The 26,856-nt window shown below is 25.1% G+C and overlaps 1 protein-coding gene across 1 annotated transcript in view; it reads right to left on the reverse strand.

The window, feature by feature from the left end:
* LOC111640580 (hypoxia-inducible factor 1-alpha-like) overlaps positions 1 to 26,856 on the reverse strand; it is an 85,502-nt gene that overhangs the window by 36,903 nt on the left and 21,743 nt on the right. Inside the window, exon 8 of the mRNA XM_023386604.1 lies at positions 390 to 537. Coding sequence (XP_023242372.1) covers positions 390 to 537 — 148 coding nt within the window. The remainder of the gene's footprint in view (positions 1 to 389; positions 538 to 26,856) is intronic.

Raw genomic sequence — 26,856 nt, forward strand, 5'->3', positions numbered from 1 at the left:
CAGAAATTAAAGACCATTACATATAAAACATCAAAGCAATGTCTTGAATATTAAATAACTTCCAAATGCAACGTAAGAGGTCCTAAAATTCTGGTAAAAACTTTTAAAATGAATGTTATAACCTATCTTACAAATTTTATTTTTAAATTCAATTTTCTTATAATAGTAACATTATTCAGAAAATTAAGAATTATATAATAATTATTCAAAATTTGTTATTAATCTATTGGAAAAAATTTTATAATAAACTTTGAGAAATTTCTTTTCATTATTTAAAATTGTAATTTTTCAAGAAAATTGACTATTTTTCATGTAAACATTAATGAAATTGTATTGTTTTATTCCTTTATAATAAAATTTATTGTAGATATATTTCTAATTATTCTTACCTCAAAACATAATTAACACAAACAACACATTGGGGTTTGGAAGAATTGTTTTCATAGATAAGTGTAGCTTGAGTTAGTATCCAAACATAACCACCATGTTTAGCCAAGAAGCGATAGTATTCAGTTTCACACTGTCCTTTAGAAAATACTGTAATAGAGTTAAAAATTAAAATTTTTAATTATATAATTGTTGAAAATTTTAATTAAACTAAACAGTTATAAAATAATATCAAATTCAGAAAATGCATAATACATTAAATGATCATTACTTAATTTATAATAAATAAAAGTATATGCAATAATTTAAACAAAAATGTATTTAATTTTATAATACAGTATCATTTATTTTTCTATAATAAGTATGTGCAAAAAATAATTATGCTTAATTATAATAGTTAATTTTACTTAGGATATTATTACTGGATATTTACTATAAAAACTGATCACTTCAAGGTAACATCTATTAAAATGCAGCATCCTTTAAAGAGAGCCAATAAAGTAGCTGTTATCTCATTGTATTAAATATTACAAGATCATAGGTCATGGCTTATTTACTGTGTCTGTGGAAGTTATAAACTTATAACGAAAGTATTTTTCAAACAACAATATATTATTTTAATATCTCTTCTAATTAAATTTTTAAAAAATGAAAATTAAACCTTTCTTAATTTTTATGTAATTTTTTTTACAGAAATTTTTATGTTGTAACATTTTTTTTAATTTAAAATTTTAAAATATGTTGAAATTATTAAAATTATACATCTTCAATTAGAAATAATTCAAAATATATTATGAAAGTAAATAGAAAGTTGTTATAAAAATGAATACTTCAAATTAAAAATCAATTTTTTTTAAATTATATATTTTCTTGACTCATAGCTAATTAAATTTGCACCATTAGTACTTATAAAAAAAAATTTAAAATTAGTAAATGTGCAATATTAATTACTACTTTTGTCATATATTTTTATTTTACTTAAAAGATCAAGTATAAAATACATTTAGACATCTAATTATAAAATTTAAATCTTTTAAATATTAAAGTTATAAATGCAAGAAATAAAATGTATTTTAAGAAAATTATTATAAGAAAAATTTCAGGTCAAATTATTTTAAAAAACTCTTATATTCTTAAACAACTTCATTAAAAATGTTATAAAATAAAATCAAAAATAATGATTGATTAAAATTTCCAAATATATTTATACCTTTAAAATTTAGCTTGCTATCAAATAAATTGTTAACATTCAATTTAATTAATGTATTTTTATTTAATTTTTTCCTGAACAAATATAAATAAATAATAAAAGATTGCTATTAATGAAATATCATCTAACAATCTGTTGATTTCTAGATTGTTTATTAAATTGAAATTTACTAATTTATTATCAATAAAATAATAAACAATAATTTTATAACTTAAAAACAATACAAGATTAAATGTATTTAACTTCTATACAAAATTATACATATAATGAAATCAGTTTAAACATTTTATTAATATTTTAAGTTTCTATTATTACAATTCCTATGAAGGTAGCTAGTTGTAAATTACAGATTTTGAAAAATCATCTTTTTCTTTAAAAATCAAATTATCAATACAATTCTATTTAGCAAGACATTTTTCAAAATATAATTATAAATGCAATTTAATTAATTAATTAGTAACAATTATAATTTGTTGATATAAAAGAATTTTAAAAATTTTAATTAACTGTGATAAAATAATAACTTTAAATAAAATAAAAATAAGTTTATAATACAACACTAAAACTAATAATGATATATAAATTTGAATTTTTTCTTAAACTATTAAAACTAAGAAACTAAGCATTTAAAACTAATAAAAGTTAAAAATTAATTTTATAATCAATTGTATTTATTTAAAAATTCATCTGTTTGCTACTAAAGGAAGACAAACATTTTAAAATTAAATTTTGCAATTAAAATTAAGTATATTGAATAAATTAATTGTTTCATGTTTAAAAAGTTTAAATGTAGAAGTAGAAAATAAATTATGCTTATTCATTAAATAAAATAATTGTTTTCCTCTATAAAAAACAAATTCCATCTAACTATTATCATTCTAAATATTAAGCAACATTTTGAAAGTTTTATCTGCCTTTTTTTCATTTTTTAAATGCATTCTTTATGAAACTTTCAAATCAAAGTTATCTAAATCTAAAATTTTGCTGTTTTAAACAATTATTGTATTATTTTTCTCTAAGTGTAAATGTAACTTGGTAGATTTTACAATAGAGGCGTTCAAAGATAAAAGTGAAAAATACAATGAACTAGTATGAAAATGAAAACTTTTTGGCATAGCATTCTGGCCATGTTAACCGAGAGATGGCAGAAGCTTTAACTAGTCACACAAAGAGTGGAACAGAAGTTATTACTCTAAAGATTTGGTTTGCCAACCCAGATCATTTTACCATTGAATTATCTTTTTAACTAAAAATGAACTTTACTTGAAAGCTCGACATTTCCACTTAAAACACATTTCTTTTATATACATTAATGCATTAAAAGCCAAACAAAACTAATGAATTTTGTTTATTTGTTTATTTTTTATATCATTGATATCATTTCATTTTATTTATGTTAGTAAATAAATATTTGTCTATTTATTTAAATTTTTACTTACAGATATCTAATAATAATTTGTTTATTTTTGAAAGTAAAAATAGATTTTTAGATTACATAACTTTTATTTTTAAATTTAAAAAATAATTTCTTTACATAAAATATAATTAAATTAAATTTTAATTTTTTTTCNACGACCACTGTGCTGGGTGAGACGTTGTTGAAACAAAAAAAGTTATGCATTCCATCACGTACATAAACAGTATCGTAATTCGCCAAGTGCAAATCAGCAAATTCGTAAAATTTTTGTTTATTTTGAACAATCCGGATAATCGAAAATCCGGATAATAGAGGTCCGGATAATCGAGGTTCTACTGTATATATAAAATCATACTTCCTTTAAACCATTAATAATTTGTTATATGATTCAAGTGTTAGAAAAATTAATGTGCAATTTTCCCAAATTCATCAATTTTTCTTCCCAGGAAAACTGACTTTTCTGCATTTCTATCTCAACAGTTAATTAACTATAACAGTGATAACTTACAGAAAACTATAGGTAACTTACAGAATAAAAATTAGTTCAACCTATAGATCCAGAAAAATTAATTAGTGCTTAATTGACTGAAGTTTGTTTGTTTATCATTTTTTACAATCTGAAGAAATTTTATATATAACGAAATAAGCAAAATATGATAAATATAGTTTAGGTTAAATTTTGTTCTCTTATAATACAAGAAAAATTATTTTAATTTAAATGAATGCTATTTTTATTCTAAATTATGTTAAACCTGTTAAACCAATTATAAACTTTTATTTATATACATATGTTTATTAAATATAAAATGCATAATTACTTAAAATATAAATCCATTTATATATGGTTTTATTAAGCTTTACTAAATTAGTCGAAAACAGAAATTAAAGACCTAAAACTAAAGTGTCTATTTTAAATATTGAGAAAAATGTGTTAGAAAATTAACTGTGTGACTTTTTCTGCACTTTATAGATGTGTCATTTATCGGTAATTAAGATAAATAATAGATTTTATGTGAAACATGTCATGCAAAAATTAATCTTTAATAAGTTCTGAACAATACTAATCTATTTCAATATAGTCTATGTCTTCCAATTTCAAGCTGAGTAATATAAAAATTGCTTAATAAATTATACATTTATCATCAGACATAAAAGTCACCAGAGATAAAGACCACTAAGAACACCTATAAACTCTGTAACAATAATTTAATTACAAGTACTTAATATTTACATTACTTTAATATTTGAAAATTTAAAAACAAAAAAATTAACATAAAAACAAATAAATAATAACTACAAATATGATTTTAATTCTTTTACAAAGTATGAATTCTAGTTAAGATCATTGAGGAAAAAAAATCATTCATTTTCTAAAAGTATGAGATTAAAAAATTTATCCAGTTAGTCATTATTTCTTATCAATATTAAAACTTTACAACTTCTTGGAATAATTGATATTATTGCCATGATTTTAGAATCTTTTATTCATTAAAAAACTACAATAAAAAAAAGAAAATACTATGTTGTAAATATTGTAAATAAATACAATTTATCTACTTGTCACAAAGTTTTACATTGTTTAAGGAAACTAGTTTACAAAGAAATGTAATGAAGCTATAAAATTTCAACCTTGACATAAAACAGTTGTGAAAAATTATTTAACCAATACACAATCTTAACTTTAGTTATATGAACCAATACAAAAATAATATTTAAAATTAAAAGATAAAAGACTTTTGTATGTAAGCAAAAAATCCTATATTAAATTTGAAATTAAATCAAGATTCATTTCCAAGAAACATTTACACTTTTACTTTACTTGCACTTTTACGCTAAATTAAGAACAATTAAATGTAATTTGATGAATAATTTTAAATTATGTTTTTTAAAAGTTTGTTTCGAGAACAGTCCGAGAACAATGAAACAATTCAATTAAATGCTTTAAGGCTTTCTATTTTACGATGCAGAAAACGGTGTAGGAGAAGTTCATTACCACAAACCTTTAGATAAAGTATATAAAAGTAATGAGAGAATGCGTTCAAGGTTGACAGAAAGCAAATCCATCTCTTGGATCCACATTACTGCCAACTATTGTCATCCCTGGGTATAATCAGCATAACCCGATGAGATTCTTTCCCCTATTAAGGGAAGGTGGAGTGTGACAGGTGTTCAGAAAACTACAGCTGCCAAAGAAAAGGTAACAAATATATGAATATACTTTGGCAAAATACACAAAATGACAATTACAATAGTTTTAATTAATTTTCCATAATTTCATTACTTTAAAGTGTTAACAAATTGCACCTACAAAAACTCTTTAGCAGACTGGAGTTTAAAATAGATATTTTATGGTTGGAAAAATGTTGGAACAGTTTCTATAATGCATTTCTGCTGTAATGGAAGAATGGCATTAAGATTGCTATCGTTATTCACAGTCAACAAATAGACACAATTATATATTCTATAAAATTGAACCATGAATGTAACAAACATCAAGGAGAGTAGTGATCTTCTAATTGATTATCACTCATATTAGCAAAATTTCCGTTCTATTAATGTCATAAATAATAATAAGTTATAAAAATGTTTCTTGTGATGAATATAACGTTCAATTTTATTAAAAGACTTACGATCAATTTTATAAGATTCCTCCCATTTTATAGCATGATCAACGTAAATAACGTAACTATTCCAAAGGAAAGTATTCTCGACAGCAATTACGATGCGATTTATGATGTACGAGATAATATATTTCCCTTCCTTGTATTTAAATTCCAGCATTAAAAATTCTAAAACTGAACAACTATTTAAAAAGAAAATATCTTTTCTTATAAGAGGGATAAAATCTTTGTCGCACAAAACTAGTAAAGAGGATTTGTAGTATCTATTCATTCCATTATATGCAATGTACAGAACTAGTACGATTTTCTTCTTAGAAAATCAGCTTAACCAAAACAGATTTTAAAATTACACAAGAGCAAGTTGATTATATGTTTCTGTACGTTTACGACTGACTGACGTTAGTAAATTCATTCTTAAGTAAGTTATAAGTTTTTAAGATAGAAACATGCAGATTATAATCGCATGAATGGGAATTGGCAGGAATGTGTACGTAAAAGAAACAATACTATCCTTATCGTAAAAATTATCAACAAAAACAACGATTGTTTAAGGGAGAATTAAGAATGAAATACTATGAGAATTAATCTCGATAAAGAATTTTAAATATTAAACTGTTTTTCTTAACAATCCAATCATCCAATTATTTAATAGCCTTAGAATTCACTTGCCTTCAGCTGGGATATAGGAAACCAAGTACTGTACCTAGTAGACAAGCAGACTGTCTGAACGAATGCAGACGAATGCGAGAAGTCATGCCATCTAATGTTAGCAATTCAATGGAAAAGTGTGCAGACTGCCAACAGTCTTGACCGTATACTTGATGTCACCTGATTACTTACGTCATTATACTATATCCAGCTTGTCTCTTTGGTGAGAACGGTGACAACGATACTATTTATCTTCAGGAAATAATCCAAGTTACAACTTAAACTACCCTTGAAGTAAAACTATTAATGCCACTCAGCCAACAGAATACTACTTTAAAGTCGTTTATTCAGCTTCATCCCAAGAACTAGTTTTACAACCATTCATAATACACCCTGTAATTACATTTTTCATAAAGTTGTAGATCGATATACAAATTTAAACATTAAAAATTTCTAGTCGTTGCCCGAAGTGAATTTCCGATATATCGAATTTTTATGTAGCAAATCCAATAACGGATCATTTCTAGAAAAATGAAATCCTAATAGGTGAATCGGAAATTGTTGCCGAACCGGAAGAGAATCTCTTACAATTGGCAGAAACGGGCGTAAAATTAGATATGATGAAGTTAGTTTAGTCAACTGATCTTAAACTCAAATTTCATCAGCGATCGAGGATCTAATTTAAAAGATTGTTTATTTTTTTATTATGTAAACAACATTAACATTCATATAAAATGGCCTGTCAATTACGAAAGAACAATAGTCTGTTTCCTAGCATAACAAGGATATATTGCAACACCGATTCAAAAACACAATGTTAGCAGCTATCGAAGAGAGAAATAGACAAAAGGAGTAATTCAAAAGTTGTTTTTGGAATATCACCAGAAACCAATAAGGTGCAACAAGCAGACGAATAAAACATATATATACGTTTTTTTAAGTTAGTAGTATCTGTGCTACATAAATCTTTAAAACAATCTAAACGTCTGCTTCTAAATAAAGTTAATTTGTTTTTAATTCTCTCTATAAATTACGCATTCTTTATAAACAGCCAGTTAATAAAAGAGCGCTTTCTATAAATACTAATTATTCCAGTCTGCTATTGTTTATTTTTGGTAACGAGAAAAAAAAACAGATCGAAAGTTTTTGTTTTGTGCACTTGACCTGTCATGAATGGACATTCTGGATCAGTGCCATTGTATGCAAAACAATGCTTTGTTGAGACAAGTGATCGGAGGTAGATTGACTTTCCTCACATCTTCGTGTGTTTTTGTATATTTTAATATCAATTTAAGATATTCTACTTCAGAGAAATCGGCTTTCCAATGGCATTAAAAAATATTCGATACTCGAGAAATTAAACGGTTTTTAGTTTTTTTTGACAGCGTGTCGATGTTTTGTAACAGGAGCAATATTTACATTTTTCATTAAGTGAAAGGAAACATTTGTTAGAAAATGGGTCATAAACAAGGTGAACTTTAGGACTCGATTTTTACTTATATACAGTAAATAGGATAGAGCTACTACGTTTCATTGGTCAACAGGCTTTTATCAATATTACTTTTTAAGAATAAAGGGGAAATATTCTCCAGTTTCTCATTAAGAAAGAAGGGGAAAAATGATTAGGGCGAAAAACTTACTTTCTTATTGTTAAACATGACGACTGATACGAAAGACAGAAACAATCGATTTAGATTGAAAGAAGCAAAAAGCAGACGGACTAATATTTTCTTTATTTTATAGCTGACTCATGTATTTATAATACCGAGAGAAACTGGTTGGAGTTTCCCCCCTTCTCGGTATTAATACAGAATAGAAATGGACGCATAAAAACTTCCTTACGCAGGAAATCGGCGAGGGTCTTAAGTGCAATCTAGAAAAGCGAACGTGGTGTCGAACAGATAGAAACGGGGCAATCAATTGAGCACGTTGCTTAGCAACAACGAACACTTTACGTCATCAAGCGTACGGAAGATGGGTGACACGTGCTACCGTCACATGACCCGGCGAGAATGAAATCTAGTGAAAAAAGATAACGCGACTATTTCCGTACCGAACCGGCATTTCTTTAATTGTCCGTCACGTAACCTATCTACCTAAATACCAAATAAAAATTCGTAATACTTAACGGAATTAAATAAAATAAATTTGTTAAATTAAGCGCGCAACCTCATTTTTTCTTCTAAGCTAAGTCGATGTTCTTACGAACGTACCTCAGTCATAGAAACGGGATCGGCGCACATAATTCGCACAGCTGATGTAAATCCACAGACTACCAATCGCCTGCTGCAGTGCGGAATCACTATAGGCTGAAGGAACGTGTTATAATTCCAAGGGATTCCCGAACGATACCCAAATATTGACAGGTCCAGTAAGAGTAGCGTTAAAGGTAGGAAGTAACAAAGTTAGGTGTGGATCGAGACGTGTCGTACGTAGCTCGTGCGATCGGCACACAAAACACACGGAAGCGGGATGGAGTACGGTTACGTCACACACGTCCAATGGGGTGGAGTTTGTCGAATGCGCGCGCGCTCTCCACTGGACCAGTGCGGGGTAGTACGGGTAGTGATGTACGCCAATTAACACCTGTCAAGGTCCTTTTTTTAAAAAAGCTGCTGGCTTCCTATTTCGGATGTCCGAGAGGAGAGTGACCGCCATCAAACCTGTTAGAAGATGCTACTCCACCACCACCCACGGGCACTTATCCAATACAGAGACAGGTGGGACCGATATCTAAATAAAGATAGCTGTTAAGATCAGCACCTTCGCTCGGATAGTCCAAAATAGATTTTAAAATGTACCAGAGTGAAATTAAGGAAACTTCGCCAACTTTTAAACTGTTGAAAAGATAAAACTAGCCAACTCATTCAAATGTCAAGGTAACGGTGAATTGTTAAAAGCCATTGTTGCATATTTTCTTGTTTTAAGTTTGTTTTATTCGAGAAAAATGAAAGGGAGGAAAAAACATTTCCTTTTGTACTAGTCAAGCTGGCCATCTTCCAAGCGGCATTTGATTATGATATATAATGGCTACTGTATCCGTGATTTTTTTTCGTCTCTAAAGGAAGAAGCTAACAAATTAAACAATTGATATCTGAAGTTAAATATTTATGTTTGAGTCTGCTTAAAATAATATTATAGAAGAATTCTATATTAAGTTCTAGAGCTATCGAAAGTGGCAAAGTATCGACTATTTCTCTTTATCTACTGAAATTTACCTAAATACGCTCACTAATCGAGAAAGAATCGATTTTAACGAGAATTTTTATGATGAAAAAATCGATCATGATATTGTATTAAAGACAAATTATATACTGCACGAACATAATTTTATCGAAATTTATCTTACGACCCGTTACGGACATAAAGAATTCTAGTGACAGAACACTAATGCATTCAATTTAGAGATTAATTTTGCATGTATTCTGATCATCTTTTTCATATAATAGTAGGGTAGTACATTATTAATGAAACAAACACAGTCAACTTATGGACCTAGCAAAAAGTTACCGGTAATTTTGTCAATATTAGCTTTGTATTCATTAAATTTGTTAAGCGTGGTTAGAAGACGAAAAAGAACAAAAACCTTTCTGGAATCCCAAAGAAAAATTTAAAAAAAAAGAAAGGAAAAAAAAGTAAAACATGAAAATAAAAACAGCACGCGTCTTTTGTGGGCGACACATGCTACTGATCCTAATATTAGAATAGCACCAGTTGTGTCAAGATTCCAAAATCAGTAGTCAACCGACATCGAGACGAGACAATGCTATTCATTTATTCGTAATAGCTTAAATAGCCATAATTCGAGACGTTGTCTGTTATCAATCTTCGGTAAGGCTTCATTCTCTTACACGTATAAAAAAAAGGATAAAAAAAAATTCATTTTAAAAAACAGTGGCACAGAAAAAAATCGAACCTACTTCTCACAATAAAATTTTATCGGTAACATAAATGAAAGAGACTAGAACGTTACACACGGGGATGAAAAATTGGCAAGAGAACAAAAATTGTTTCCGAATTAGTACCAGAAAGGGTCAGAGACCTTAAACATGTAGAACATCTAGAAAATTATAAATGGTACAGTTTTCCACAATAATTAATAATTCTCGATATCACGCCAAAGGCTAATAATGAAAGAATGCAGGTAAAATGGTTTTTTTTTATTTACACTTCAAATTTCTTTTATTTTTCAAAAAAAAGTTACTTTCTTAATAGTGGTTTCGGATTCTTTTAATGGCCCTTATCGGTTAAGTTAGTCGGATTTCATTATCCACCTATCTAGTAAATTTTTCGAAGGTTGCGCTATCTTAGTAGACTTAAACCATGCCAAGTTCAAGTGTCTCTGACGTCAAGGCAACACGTGTAATCGGTTGGCAATATGCCACGCTTGAAAAATAAGCAGGAAAGAATATAACTGTCTATTAAAACTTCATTTGTGTAACGGGAGTGACATAAAAAAACAATCACGAACAATCAAATGATTAGGAAAACTGCTATTTATGACAAATTGCTAACTCGGGCGCATAACTTTTCCTTATAAATATGACGTATATTTATCTGATTAAACAATCAATAAATCAAGTAAACATCTTAAGAAACATGTAATAATACAACTAAACTCTTGAAATTTCCGGTTAATTTTTTAAAATCTATTATTATTAATTTATGTATAAAATTTTATTCAAATATTTTACATTTATTGGTGACAAATTTATAATTTCTACTTTCCATTTTCATGCAAATATATATATATATATATATGAATTTTTTGTTTTTGAAATTGTGATAACCACTTCAGAGTTCATAGGCCGCTGATAATATCGCATTTGTGTTTATCTGCGGGAGGTTGACCTAAATAAAATCTGTGCACAAGCTGAGTGTTTTATCTATTAAATTTATAGTCTAGAAATCATTAATTAATTCACAGATTTTATAAACGAGATGCAGGAAAGATAAAGCGGAAAATCGTTAAGATTTATCACTATTAATTATCAAAATTTATTAAGTAATTTTAACAATTAATAATTTATTTCAATATAATTTATTTTAATTAAAAACATAATGTTGTTTTGTTTTACAGATATACTTCTAAATGTTAATCTACCTAAAGAAATCATTACAGAAAACAGGCTATCAACTGTTAAATGTGATAAATGTTTGGATAAGATAACGAAATCTTTGATAGACATTTTACTCATGTAGAAGTATAGATAATAAAACTTTATACTACTAAAAATTTTAAACTTGTTATTCTATTTTGATCTAACAATTACGAAACGCAAGTACCAAAATTTCTTTTTCCTAAACAATTCCTTTATATAAATAATCCAAGCAGCTGTTGTTATCTCGTAAAATGCACCTTTAAATACATTTAGACGGTGATATCTTTAAAAGAGAATATACAAGATTTTTAATTTAATATTTTATAAATAATAAAATTTAAATATATATAAAGCATTTTTCTAAAAATATTGGAGTGCCATTTTCCAGTCGATCATCGAAACAGTGCTGGAAAGCCGAACTTTGAATAAGCAGTTTGCGTGTGTGGAAAGAAATATTGAGTTGAAGATCAACTTTCGAATAAAATTTATCGATGGGGAAATTAGCTATGTTGACAGTAAAGAGATAATGGAATGGATAGATTGTGTATGTGTGTTTTTTCCCCTCTACCGTCTCGCCATAGAAATTTATTCAAGTAGCCATCACTATTGAGAACTAATGAGATGTTTCTAATCACCTAATTTAGTTTAATGTATAGCTTACTCATTTAAGCTACTTAAATAAAAATGATTATTCATTTAACTACTAAAAATTTTTTATAAATATATATTTTTTTTATTTTCTTGCTAAACGTTAAGATTGAAGAAAATGGAATAGAAGATAAAAATATCCTAAGTTATATTCAATTCAAAAATGGTGAATAATTAAGACACACCCAAACACTGACGCAACCTGTTAAATAATTAATGAGGAGCCTGTTGGATTCCTGTTGAAGGTAAGATAATTATGTTTGGGATTTTATGAAGTTTTTAATTAATGATATAAGCCTAAAACATTAGAAATTAATAATTATGTAGTAGGCCTTCAAATTAATTTGAGGAAATTATGAAAACGTTATTTGAGAAGAAAGTTGCGAAAATAAATACTGAAACATAGCACAATTCGAATTTAAATACATTAAAAATATGTAAAATGTCCTTTAAAAAGTTTCCATAGATTAAATTTGCCTTAAGAAATTATTCAAAAATAGTAATTTTTTAAAATGGTTAAACACTTTTCATTATTAAATTTAATAATAACGATTTTTAAAAGATTTTTTCATATATTATAAAATATGCTAAAGGAATAAAATACAAGGTAATAAATAAATACAACATTGCGAAAGGGATTTAGTTAAACTTTTTAAGTTTAGACATATTAGTTAAGATTTCAGAACATGTATTGAAATATAAGTTTTGTTAAGAAATAAATTAATGTTAAAAATGAAAACGTTCAATATGCGAGATTAAATCAGCATCAAACGGTTTAATCTCCAACATTCTGATATTAGAAAGAACGTGAAAAATGTGCAAAATCGTCATTCAAAATGAGAAGAAATCAATATGCAAAGCTATTCGTTAACTTAAAAAACAAAAACAACTTCAGTAGATTTTTTGAAGCGATAACTGTTTAAATTTGCATTAAAGTTACGAAACAATTGTTTAATTTTATAAACACTTAAACGTTTATTTTTACGGATTAAATAAAATGTAATTAAATAACAATAAAAAAAAACAAATTACCAACAAAAAATAATCACTCGATTCATATAGCTTAACACATATTTGAGAAAGAAATCACTTTAAATAAGTTACACGTTAGAAAATATTTATGTTAAAAATGACGAAAGGAAAATTTAACTGTTTAAATAAACATTTGTGGCACGGAAGGTTTGTATTTCGACACTTCCACTTTGGAATTCCATACAGACAAGCGAATGTCCATGGAAAGATGGCAAAATGCCCTTGTAAATGTCCATCATATATCAACCGCGACACAAACTGCAAACCAAAAAATTCCTCAGAAAAAAAGTAAGAATGATTCAAATTTATCTGTAAGAGTTGTTTACTTACTCTATTAAGTTTCTAACTAGAAAAATAAAAAAATTATATATCACAATACTTTCTTCAGAAAATCATCAAAGTTAAATTGTTTCGATTCTTATCACATCGTAACTATTGTATTTAAAGATATCCTTTAAAATTTAGGTTATAAATGATAAGATCATATAACCCGATAACAGGAATATTATCATCGAAACGATTCGATTTTTATTAAGATGGTGACAAGAATTTAGTATCGAGCAATTCTGAAATTTTATGAATTCAGTTTCACATTATATAAATATATATCGATTTTAAAATAGTCATTGCAGCAAGATATTACAGAATCTATAACGGGCCTCAACGATATCGAAAGAAAGTTAGAAAATTCCTCAATATAACGAAATTAAATAAATGTCCATTTAATTATTTTCACATTCGGCATTTAAAAAATAGTGGCGTGTATCGATTTTTTTAATATATATTTGTTAAATGTAGGTCTACTTACTGCAGGTTATGGATATTTTTAACGGGAAGATAAATGGAGAGATAAGCCATTATCTTGGTTGGAAAAAAAAGGCTTTTTCTTGGCTTCTTTTTCCCGTAACAAAACAGAATTTTCTCTTAAAAACAAATGAATAAAAAAAATATTCCTGATATCGACCGAAAATTTGACATTTTTCGACATCTGCAACCGATTACTCTCATAATTACACCTTCTTCAACAAAGATGTCAAAATGCCAAACTGTCGAAATGAATATAAAATAGTTTTCATATGTATATTAAGATAAATAAGACCTTTTCGGTAATAATTTTTTAAATGATGAGATCCTTCAGCGGGAAAGAAGAGATGCGATATTTTGGCAATGGTACCGAACGTAATGCACTGTTGCTGACGCGAATCGGAAGTTTAAGAACGAAACTATCAAAAAAAAGTATTTAGAAAATGAAATCAAGGACGTACAGCTTAAAATAACAATTATAAAAATATTAACAACAGCTAGTTTCATAAATAGAAACGCAAAAAATCCTACAAGCTAATGCAAAAAACAAAACAAAAAAAAAACTTGGATCGTTGGGTTCCTTTCCCTTTAGATTCTCAATACAACAAAAAGATTTTTTTTTCATTTAAATGATAAATGGAAACTTCAAATGAGCCCAAAATACTTTTATAATGTTAATAATAACTTAAACGCTCTACTTGATATGTTTTATCCATTCTTGACACATGCCATTAAACCATGCAATTAAAGTATTCTTCAGATTCAATCCTAGGATTATTATATTTTTATCATTCTTAGTAAAATTACAGTTTAAGAATAGAATGTAAGCAATAGTGAGGAATTTAGCACAGGTTAGTATTTATCACTAAGCAGAAAGTATTTTAAGCAAAGTCCCTTATACACTTTTGTACTCATCTTTGCAAATTATATAATGTGTTTTTTAACCATTTGCTGCCATCTAGTTGTCTTTAAAATAATTATCACAAATAATTTAAATTAAATTAATAAATATTTTTATTCTAAGTAAGATTATTTTAAATTTATAAAGGATATAAATACATAATTACAGTTATCCAGAAAGAATTCTCAAAAGAAGTCTCTTACTTAATTGCTTACCTTTTAATTTCAAAAGTTTGTTATTCAACATTTTAAAGCTGCTTTTTATTTTAAAAAAGATTTAAAAATTTTTCAAAATATCTATTTATAATGATAAGAGGTGCAAAAGAAAATCGTTTTGTTAAGTGCATTAAAATAAAAACTTCAATTTTCATTCTTATCAGTAAAAATTTTTTAAAAAAATTTATTAACTTTTCTATACAAAATGTTTAAAAATTTGTAATTCTCATTACTTGTTTTCAGTTTAAGAAATTTAATTTTGCAATATTATAACTTGAGCAATATATTATCAATCGTAGATTGAGATATATAAATTTTTTCTTACATTCTAATTCTTTCATGAGATAAGCCATGAATATGTAAAAATAATTTTACAGCTACATTTATTTGTTAAAGTTATTTTATAAATGAACATCTAAGAAGATAAAAACAACTTTGATAAGCTTTAAAATAACAGAAATATTAAAAAAAATTGCCTAATTACTACATTAATTAATTTTTAAATTTTTTCTATGCAACTTTTAGCATTAAAAAATTAGTATTAGTATGATATATCAACACTTATTAAATTTTAAATAAATATTTTTTTTCCACCAAGATATATAAATATATAATTTCACACACACATATATATATATATATATATATATATATTTCCATAATTTATTTTGAACTTAGAAGTGTATCATTATATATTATACTCTACAACTGTAAGAAATAGTATACTTAGAACTGAAATTACATGCCAATAAATCTTTGTAACCTCTTTTTTTTCCCTTAATTCTGTTCATTCATGGAACAGATAATTCAGATCATTTCTGGATTTGGAAGTCTAAGAAGTGGAATTTTGCCAAAAAAAATAAAAAAAATAATCAATGTTGATTTATGATATTTCTTTATTAACCATGTTATTCTTACTTTTAAAATTAGNTTTGGAGACCAACCTGACAAAAGCATTCATTTCTACATGCAATGTTTGAGAGAATTCAAATAAATGCCTGGGGGATTTGATAAGTTAAAGTTGCAGTTAAGATGGTTCCTGAAAATGAGTTTGACCAGCTCAAAAGGATTAGAACTTACAAGATAAACTGTTTTCTTGGGTTAGTCTCCAAAAAGTAGTTTTCCAATTTAACTTTCAAATTTTGTATGGAGATTGATTAAGAATTGAACATTCAGAATACTGTCAAGATGACCAAGGCAGTTAAGACACCAACCTACCACGCTGGGGATGACCCCATTCCTCACTAACTGGTTGCCACTGTTACCCATTATGAATACAGAAAAAGAAAAAAAAAGGCCTTCTTAGTGCCCACAGGGCAGAAAGAGCAAAAATAAATAATATTCAGAATTAAAATCTCAGTTACAAATCTTTTTCCAAATATTAATATAATATTTCATTTAGTTAAAAAAAAAATAATGTATGTTCTTTATTACACTCATACATATGTGTATTGAAATGATTATTATATTAACATGATAAATTTATTTATAAAAAAATATGATAAACTGATACTGCATATTAACATTCAAAAACCACTGAAAGATATTTTTAGATCTTTAAGTAAATGAATATCAGGAAATGCAAAAACACTTCTGACACTTTAGATAGTGTGCAATATGCTTAGCTATTCTATATTCAGTAATGTAATGTCTGAAGAGTTATTTGTGATGAACATCTTTTCTATATTTAAATTTGTTCTTAACCAGATATTAATTACCACAATATTTAAATAAGCAGTTCCACAACATAGAAAAATATCCATTTGTTATAAATATTTAAACGTTTGTCTATATATTTGTAGCTTTTGCTTGTATACAACCTTTATACATTTGAAAAAGTTCCTACTCATTTGAATATAGCAAGTGCTGTAACTAGCTTTTCATATGACCTGTGCAAGATTATATTTTTGGCTCCCCTTTTTTGAAAAAACTAAAAATAAACAAATATGGTAAAAATGATCAGTTAATTTTTAACTTTAACCAAAAAATTACTGAACAGATCTTCACAGCAGCAAAATTTAAAATTTAATAATGATCACTTTTTGATACTCCATTTCAGGAATCTGTTTCATCCTGAGACCTGTGCACCCACTGCACCTGCCTAGTATAGCACTGATAGTAGTAATCAAATATAATGTTAAACAAGAATTTAAAAGAAAAATCCATAAGCATTTAGAACATACTACTATTTTTTACATTTAAAGTATCATGAAAGCTGTTTCATGTCTTTTATTTTTTCAGTTTAAAGTTATTCATTAAAAAATATTATACTTCTAATTTCTTTGATTGAAATCTGTTGATTTGAACCTGACTCATCATATTGACCAAAAGGAAAATTAATGTAAAAATAGCAAATAGTTTAGTAACATATAATAATAAATAGTATATAATAGTTTTCATATCAAACTTATTTAAAATTTAAATAATAAATAAAAGAAAAAATATAAAATAATTTTTGAATGAAATAATTTTAAAACATTTAGAATTTAAAATAAAATTTTAAGTTTAATATGTTAATTATATTCCTCAATTAATGTAGAAATAGCAAATTAAGAACATATTACATAATAATGATAAAATAACATGCTTTCATTAATATTATGAGCTGTAAATTGTCTACATTAGGAATCAATTGTTTCTAATACAGGTAATTTATAGATCATGAAACTAAAATAGCTCAATTAAAACAAAATTTTTTTTATCATACAGGCATTATGAAGATTTTTCTTATGTCTATCATGGAATTTAACCAGATTTCTAAAGGGATGACTGGATTTGTAGGCAGGACCAAATGTATCTGAAACAAATCACCATGAAAATTTAAAGATTCAATCCATACTTGAACCCAGATTTGTCAGAATGACAGGTTGATGCTTTTATTGTCTCAGCCTTCCAGCCATCTTATCTCAGATATATTAAAACTAAAGATTAAAGATTAAGAATAGATATACAGATTCTTACATAAAAATTGGAAGATATTTTTATGTCTATTCACTGTATTGACTAAGTCAACAACAAATATAAAATTAATAAATTTGATAGTAATATTAATAATTAGAAAGAACAATTGATATTTGGAAAGGACAGTTGGGATTTGACTAAATAAACTTCTATATCATATAATATAGAAACTAGATTTCTTCATGAATAATTAAATCAAAAAATAAACATCATTTCAAATATTTGCAACCTAATGAGAAAATACACAATTTTAATTAAAACGACTGATGGTATTTTTCAAAAAATTGGAAAACTTAAAGAACTAATTTTAATTAAAACCATTTTAAGCCATTGAAATTGTATATATATATATTTTAATTTGCTTATCCTCAGTGAACATTTTTTAACTGTTTTACATAATTCTGCAGTGGCATAGCCTACAATAAAAAATGGTCTCTGTGAAGAAAAACTGTTATTGTTTTCTGATGACTGGACATGGCAGAAAGAATACTATATTTTAAGAAGAAAGATTTTAAAAATTTTTGTTTAAGAAAATACTTATATGAGTAACATCTCAAACTTAAGTAAACAACGATTAACTTCAAATGATATCAGTCAATATAAGTTAAATTTATTGTAAATAGCAGCATGCAAACTTAATAAAAAAAATCAGTTATAATTATTTAAAACATTTGGATAAAAATCAAAACTTTTTTAAAGAAAAATTTATCAAGTTTTAATATAAATCCAGTTTTCTTATTTTTCAAACTTGTTCTGTTTTAAAAAATATAACAAGTGTTATTAAACAAATTTTAAAAAATTATTTTTGCATGAAATTATATCTTAAATCAGATACAGTATATATGTTAAAACGTGAAAAATTTTTACTAATTCATATAATATTTAATATTAATGATAGTAATGGAAATCTGCAATAAATTATATTTATCAAAATTATGATGATACAGCAAAAATTTGTTCATTTTATTCACAATATATAAATGGGACAAAAATTTGAGTTTGCATAAATTAACAGGAATATCTTGTAAATTATAATACAAAAATAATGAAATAAGCTTAAGAAAGATATTTCAGTGTTAAAAAAAATACAGAAAACGCTTTTACATATACAGTGGGTGATCGGTTAACGAACAGATTGAATAACGAACAAATCAGATAACGAACACTTTCGCGAAAGATTTTTATGTTTGAACAACGAACACATGATCAGATAACGAACAACCCACAGAACAAATACAAGAAGAAGTGACGTAAAATAATGAATACCGATTAGTCTTTCCTCCTTGTCTTCGGGAAACAATTCAAAAGTTTTCAGAGTGCAGCAGACGTTGACATCGACACTCAAGCCGGTATATACTGATCGGATAGTATTCCTCCAAACTTTGAAACTCTCCCTTGTAATTCCAGCCTTTTATTTTTCTGACAAAACAATTCTGTTATGTATTCGCGAGACTGTCAGGGAGGCACTCGTTAAGTTTTGCGTCTGTTTTTCTTTTCAAAAGGTGAGAGTATAATAGCAAAGGTAGAGAGTGGGCAGAAGATGCCTAATGTTGCTGGGCAGTATGGTGTGAACAGGTCTACAGTAAGCCACAGTTCAATCTTATTTAAGAAAAATACTGTATAATCAAGACGACTCAAGCAGCTTAAGGAGTAACAAAAATCACATTTGAAAAATAAAGAACATCGAAGAGCTCATAATGGAACCTGAAATGGATCTAATGACAGAAGAACGCCAAGAACTCTTGAATGAAGAACACCAAGAAACTCAGCGAGGTGTTTTCTTCTGAAAAAGAGGATTAATGCCAATATCTACTATTAACGATCCTTTCAAGAAGTGGGAAGATGTCAGAACAGCAGTCTTAGAATGGCATCCAAACCAGGTTGAGATTAATAGGCTTAGGAATCTCTACAATTACAATGCTATTAATTACTTCTGAAAAAGCCTAAAGAGAGAAAAGCAATCAACNTTTTTCATTATCTTGTCTTTAAATATCTAAAAATTACATAAAAGTTAATTTTTTTCAACTAAATTTTTTTTCTCTAACTTTAATTTATTAGAGCTGATGACATCTTTCCTGTAATAATACAGTATGTAAATATGTATATTGATAAGGCTTTCATTGCTTCTTTTCTCCAGACTAATTACTTCCAGTGTAATTTGATTAACCCATAAAATGTACAACTCAAAATATAAAAAAAAGTAAATAAAATATGAATATAAATGCATAAAATAGAAAAATCATTAATTATTTTAAATTTTATGTTTTAAGCTTAAATTTAATGATTAAGGTTTGCTTGTGAAATGTTTTCCTGTCTTCTCTCATAACATATTTGATTATTATTTCTAACCTATTTCTAACCATACAATGAAATTAGAACGAGTATATGGTATTAATCAGTTATTTGTTACAGAATAATAAAAATGCTAATTTTTATTAGAATTTAAATATTAAAATAAGTTTTACACATGCAAAAAGTTTACAGAATATAAAATTAATTTTTTCTCTATCAAATTAAATTAAAAATTTATGTATGTCCTTAATTACAGTAAAACTACATTTATCTGAATTAACTGGGACCTCAGGTCATCCAGATAGGTGGAATATCCAGATAATTGGATGTTTGCTTAAAATAGTCTTTTCTTTCCATCCAAACATTCTGTTATGTATGTGTTTACATAATTATGTGGAAATAAAATATAAAATGTGGAAATATACCCTCGAATGAATATAGTTTATTTTACTACATTTAGAAAACAATTACTTTTCATGCAGACACATACATACATGTGTATGCCTATTTATTTTTTAACAAAGTTGGAGGGTAATCCGGATAATCAGCATCTGGAATCTGGATAATTGGACTTTTATTGTATATTTTTTTCTAAAAGTTATATCTAATTTACATAAAAAATAAATAACTAAATTATATGTTTATAAAAGTTTCTTTATATATATATATATATATCATAAGCACATGACAAATATAAATTATATTCAAATATTATCAGCAATATTATTTAATGTTACTTTTTTCATTCCCTAAAAATTTAATACCTACAACTGTTTTAACTGATTTCACATAATATATAAGGTATCAAGATAATTTCAGTTTCAAACAAAATTAATGCATAACAAATATACTAAGCATATCAGTGGCGTACTGTAGGGGGGGGCGGTAGGGGCGGTCCACCCTGAGTGGCACTTTTTAGGGGACGGCAAAATTTCACAATAAATAATAATAATATCTTGTAAAATTTTGAAACATCCTAATCTATACTTGCATCGTGCCTACAATAGTGCTATCGTCCGGACAGTCCAGGAATCAGCTCGCCAGGTGAACTAGTAACATTTTCATCCGAGGAGTTCCTGCAAAACCTGTTGACCTTTTTTTTTCTTGTATGATTCATTCGTGTTCATATACACCACTAATATCCAACAGAACTATTTTAAACAGGTCGCTGCACTACCACTGAATTTTTAATTGCTTGTTCTGTGACAAAACTGAATTTTGATCTTTTAAATTGAAATACCTAAAAAAGGGGGAAGCAAAATTTCCTCCGCCCCGGGCGACTGACACCCACAATACGCCACTGAAGCATATGTATTTTTAAACTAAACAGAGAAAATTATTACTAAGCAATCTTCAGAAGTCCAAACTTTATTACAGTTAAATGTTTTTCAAGACTTTAAAGTGAAATATTTTACATTCAGATTCAAACACGTTTTCAAGAGTTCAAACTATTAGTTAGGAGGCATTTAAATGTATGGATCTGAAAATGAGATGTTAAAGTCTTGAAAAATATAATCTTAAAGAAATTTGGAATCCTAAACATTATTAAGTGATATTTTTCTATGTATAGTTTTAATATAAATGGAATTGATTATATCTTAACAGTTTTCTATTTTTTTTTTTTTAATATTATAAGTGGAATATGATGATAAGTAGTGTGTGAGATTATATATAATGTATAATACACTACTCCAAATTCAATATCTTCAATTGAATTTGGAGTATATAAGCAATTAGAGATACTGTACTATATAATATATAATACTGTATATAAGCAATTAGAGAGATGTAAGACAACATTCTTAACAAATTCTTAGTGCATGTCACTTATTCAAAGATATTAATAATATATGGACACAAATGAATAATTTAAAAACTTGAAATATCCATTATTAGTGAGTGCTATAATGTACAAATTTTTTTGGAAACTGTACATGAATTAAAATTATAGAAATAATATAAAACATTCATTTTTTGTTAGAAGTGTCAATAGTAAATTGAAAACTTAAGTCAGATAAGAGTTAATTAAAATATTTTAAACTTGAAAAAAATAATTGACAATTATACATTTCATGTTTTTTTATTTTGATCTAATTCAATTTACACATAGCAGTGCCCAACTGACATCTGATACTTTACAAAAATATTTTTTCAAAGTTAAAATGATGTATTTATTTTATTCATGTTATAAAATAAAACATAAGATTAATGAACTGAGATAATATTAGGAAATTGTAATTTAATATAATTCATTAATTGTAATTCAGGTAAAAAAAAATAAACTGAAAAAGTAATATGATATTTAAATTAGCATAAAATAGCTGAATATTCCATAGATATTTTCATTCACAATTATTACCTTTATGAAAAAGTCTTTAAATCACTAAGCTTTGTTATGATTAAAAAATTTTCAAAAAATATATATGAAGTTTTTAACTTTTTCATATTTTTCTTTAAATAAATACTGTACATGAAAATGGTAAATGACATTTTAGTATATAGAGAAATTAATGTAGAAACAAATCAATATAAAATAAGAATAAATGACATTTATACACCAAAAAATTCTTTAGCTTTAAAAATAAAGAATTTTTTTATTATTACCAGTTTTTCAATTAATTAATTTTAATTAAAGCAATAAAAGTCAACTTTTTTAATTTACAGAGTTCAGAAAATATATTGAAATCTTAAAATTTATCCTTTTATCCTTAAAACATTTCTTATACAATGTATTTTAATTATCACTTATAATTATTTTCAGTTTTTAAATATAGATGTTTTTACATCAGCACATATTAATAATAAAATGTATGAACTGTACAAACAAAAAGATTAATTGGAAAATATGTAAATTAATGTAATTATGTATGTAAATTACAGAAGTAAATATCAAATATTTCAGCTTTTGATAAAAAAAATCATAATAATTACATCAAAAAATTAAAAATAAAAAAGATAATGTTTCTGATTATTCTTTTAAATCTTCAATATTACAGAATATTTAAAAAGTGACAAACATGTTAAGATTAAAATACATATAAAAAATTTATATTATAATTAATTAAAATAAACAAGAACATTCTTCAGGTAAAAAATGTTTAGTTTTTAATTGAATTTTTAACTAAACTCAGCATTAATAATATAAAAAACATTAATTTAAAAATACTTTTATTAAGAATATATTAAAAACAATCTGCTCTTAGTAAATTATGTTAAAATTTTTATCTCAATATTTCATGTCTTACAATTAAGTTGTCATACATCACTAAAGATGTATGACAACTTAATTCTAATTTCAATTTTAAATAATTAAGTATCTATTCATTGTATGTACTAATAATAATTACTAATAAATAGAATAATATAATAATATTAACTTAAAAAAAGTACATAAATTTTTGCTTTTTATATTATAAACAATAAATCAAAAATAATTAAGCTAGAAATATAAAAGTTTGAGAAAAAAATTATTTAAACAGATTAAGAAAATAGCAACTATACATTTGGAATTTGAGAAAAATTTAAAACTTAAATTTTTCTCAAATTCCAATTCTCAAAATAACATAGCAACTTAAAATAAAGAAAGATAAATTAAAATAACCTTTAAAAATAAATAAATATATATATGTATATATATGAAACTTTTAAATCAATTTGTCAAAATAATACATTTAATTCATTTTACAATTACTTCAATCAACATTATTATTACACTTCTTTTACAAACATTCTGTAAATGTAGAGAGAACTTTTTGAAAGCCAAATCAACAACTCATTTTATGTATAATTTAATGTAATAAAAAAATCAGCTGATAAAAATGGTATCCTATTCCATTTCTCAAATAAACATTTAAAATCTATTTTCAGAAAATATTCTTTACATGACTGTATAATATTAAAATATCTAATAAAATATTTAAATTAAATTTAATGCAGTATTAAATAATAACAATAAATTATAAATTTAATTAAATACAATATACATGTAAAATGTTTCTTTTTTATAGTTGTAATATAAATAAGCTTATTAAATTACCATCCAAAATAATTTAAGTATATCATAGAAATTTAATTTCTCTTGTTATTTATTAATACATATCAATTGAATTTGGAGTATATAAGCAATTAGAGATACTGTACTATATAATATATAATACTGTATATAAGCAATTAGAGAGATGTAAGACAACATTCTTAACAAATTCTTAGTGCATGTCACTTATTCAAAGATATTAATAATATATGGACACAAATGAATAATTTAAAAACTTGAAATATCCATTATTAGTGAGTGCTATAATGTACAAATTTTTTTGGAAACTGTACATGAATTAAAATTATAGAAATAATATAAAACATTCATTTTTTGTTAGAAGTGTCAATAGTAAATTGAAAACTTAAATCAGATAAGAGTTAATTAAAATATTTTAAACTTGAAAAAAATAATTGACAATTATACATTTCATGTTTTTTTATTTTGATCTAATTCAATTTACACATAGCAGTGCCCAACTGACATCTGATACTTTACAAAAATATTTTTTCAAAGTTAAAATGATGTATTTATTTTATTCATGTTATAAAATAAAACATAAGATTAATGAACTGAGATAATATTAGGAAATTGTAATTTAATATAATTCATTAATTGTAATTCAGGTAAAAAAAAATAAACTGAAAAAGTAATATGATATTTAAATTAGCATAAAATAGCTGAATATTCCATAGATATTTTCATTCACAATTATTACCTTTATGAAAAAGTCTTTAAATCACTAAGCTTTGTTATGATTAAAAAATTTTCAAAAAATATATATGAAGTTTTTAACTTTTTCATATTTTTCTTTAAATAAATACTGTACATGAAAATGGTAAATGACATTTTAGTATATAGAGAAATTAATGTAGAAACAAATCAATATAAAATAAGAATAAATGACATTTATACACCAAAAAATTCTTTAGCTTTAAAAATAAAGAATTTTTTTATTATTACCAGTTTTTCAATTAATTAATTTTAATTAAAGCAATAAAAGTCAACTTTTTTAATTTACAGAGTTCAGAAAATATATTGAAATCTTAAAATTTATCCTTTTATCCTTAAAACATTTCTTATACAATGTATTTTAATTATCACTTATAATTATTTTCAGTTTTTAAATATAGATGTTTTTACATCAGCACATATTAATAATAAAATGTATGAACTGTACAAACAAAAAGATTAATTGGAAAATATGTAAATTAATGTAATTATGTATGTAAATTACAGAAGTAAATATCAAATATTTCAGCTTTTGATAAAAAAAATCATAATAATTACATCAAAAAATTAAAAATAAAAAAGATAATGTTTCTGATTATTCTTTTAAATCTTCAATATTACAGAATATTTAAAAAGTGACAAACATGTTAAGATTAAAATACATATAAAAAATTTATATTATAATTAATTAAAATAAACAAGAACATTCTTCAGGTAAAAAATGTTTAGTTTTTAATTGAATTTTTAACTAAACTCAGCATTAATAATATAAAAAACATTAATTTAAAAATACTTTTATTAAGAATATATTAAAAACAATCTGCTCTTAGTAAATTATGTTAAAATTTTTATCTCAATATTTCATGTCTTACAATTAAGTTGTCATACATCACTAAAGATGTATGACAACTTAATTCTAATTTCAATTTTAAATAATTAAGTATCTATTCATTGTATGTACTAATAATAATTACTAATAAATAGAATAATATAATAATATTAACTTAAAAAAAGTACATAAATTTTTGCTTTTTATATTATAAACAATAAATCAAAAATAATTAAGCTAGAAATATAAAAGTTTGAGAAAAAAATTATTTAAACAGATTAAGAAAATAGCAACTATACATTTGGAATTTGAGAAAAATTTAAAACTTAAATTTTTCTCAAATTCCAATTCTCAAAATAACATAGCAACTTAAAATAAAGAAAGATAAATTAAAATAACCTTTAAAAATAAATAAATATATATATGTATATATATGAAACTTTTAAATCAATTTGTCAAAATAATACATTTAATTCATTTTACAATTACTTCAATCAACATTATTATTACACTTCTTTTACAAACATTCTGTAAATGTAGAGAGAACTTTTTGAAAGCCAAATCAACAACTCATTTTATGTATAATTTAATGTAATAAAAAAATCAGCTGATAAAAATGGTATCCTATTCCATTTCTCAAATAAACATTTAAAATCTATTTTCAGAAAATATTCTTTACATGACTGTATAATATTAAAATATCTAATAAAATATTTAAATTAAATTTAATGCAGTATTAAATAATAACAATAAATTATAAATTTAATTAAATACAATATACATGTAAAATGTTTCTTTTTTATAGTTGTAATATAAATAAGCTTATTAAATTACCATCCAAAATAATTTAAGTATATCATAGAAATTTAATTTCTCTTGTTATTTATTAATACATATCAATTGAATTTGGAGTATATAAGCAATTAGAGATACTGTACTATATAATATATAATACTGTATATAAGCAATTAGAGAGATGTAAGACAACATTCTTAACAAATTCTTAGTGCATGTCACTTATTCA

This window comes from Centruroides sculpturatus, unplaced genomic scaffold (assembly GCF_000671375.1).
Source record: "Centruroides sculpturatus isolate CEXI.00-Female unplaced genomic scaffold, Cexi_2.0 scaffold1463, whole genome shotgun sequence".
Lineage (NCBI taxonomy): Eukaryota > Metazoa > Arthropoda > Arachnida > Scorpiones > Buthidae > Centruroides > Centruroides sculpturatus.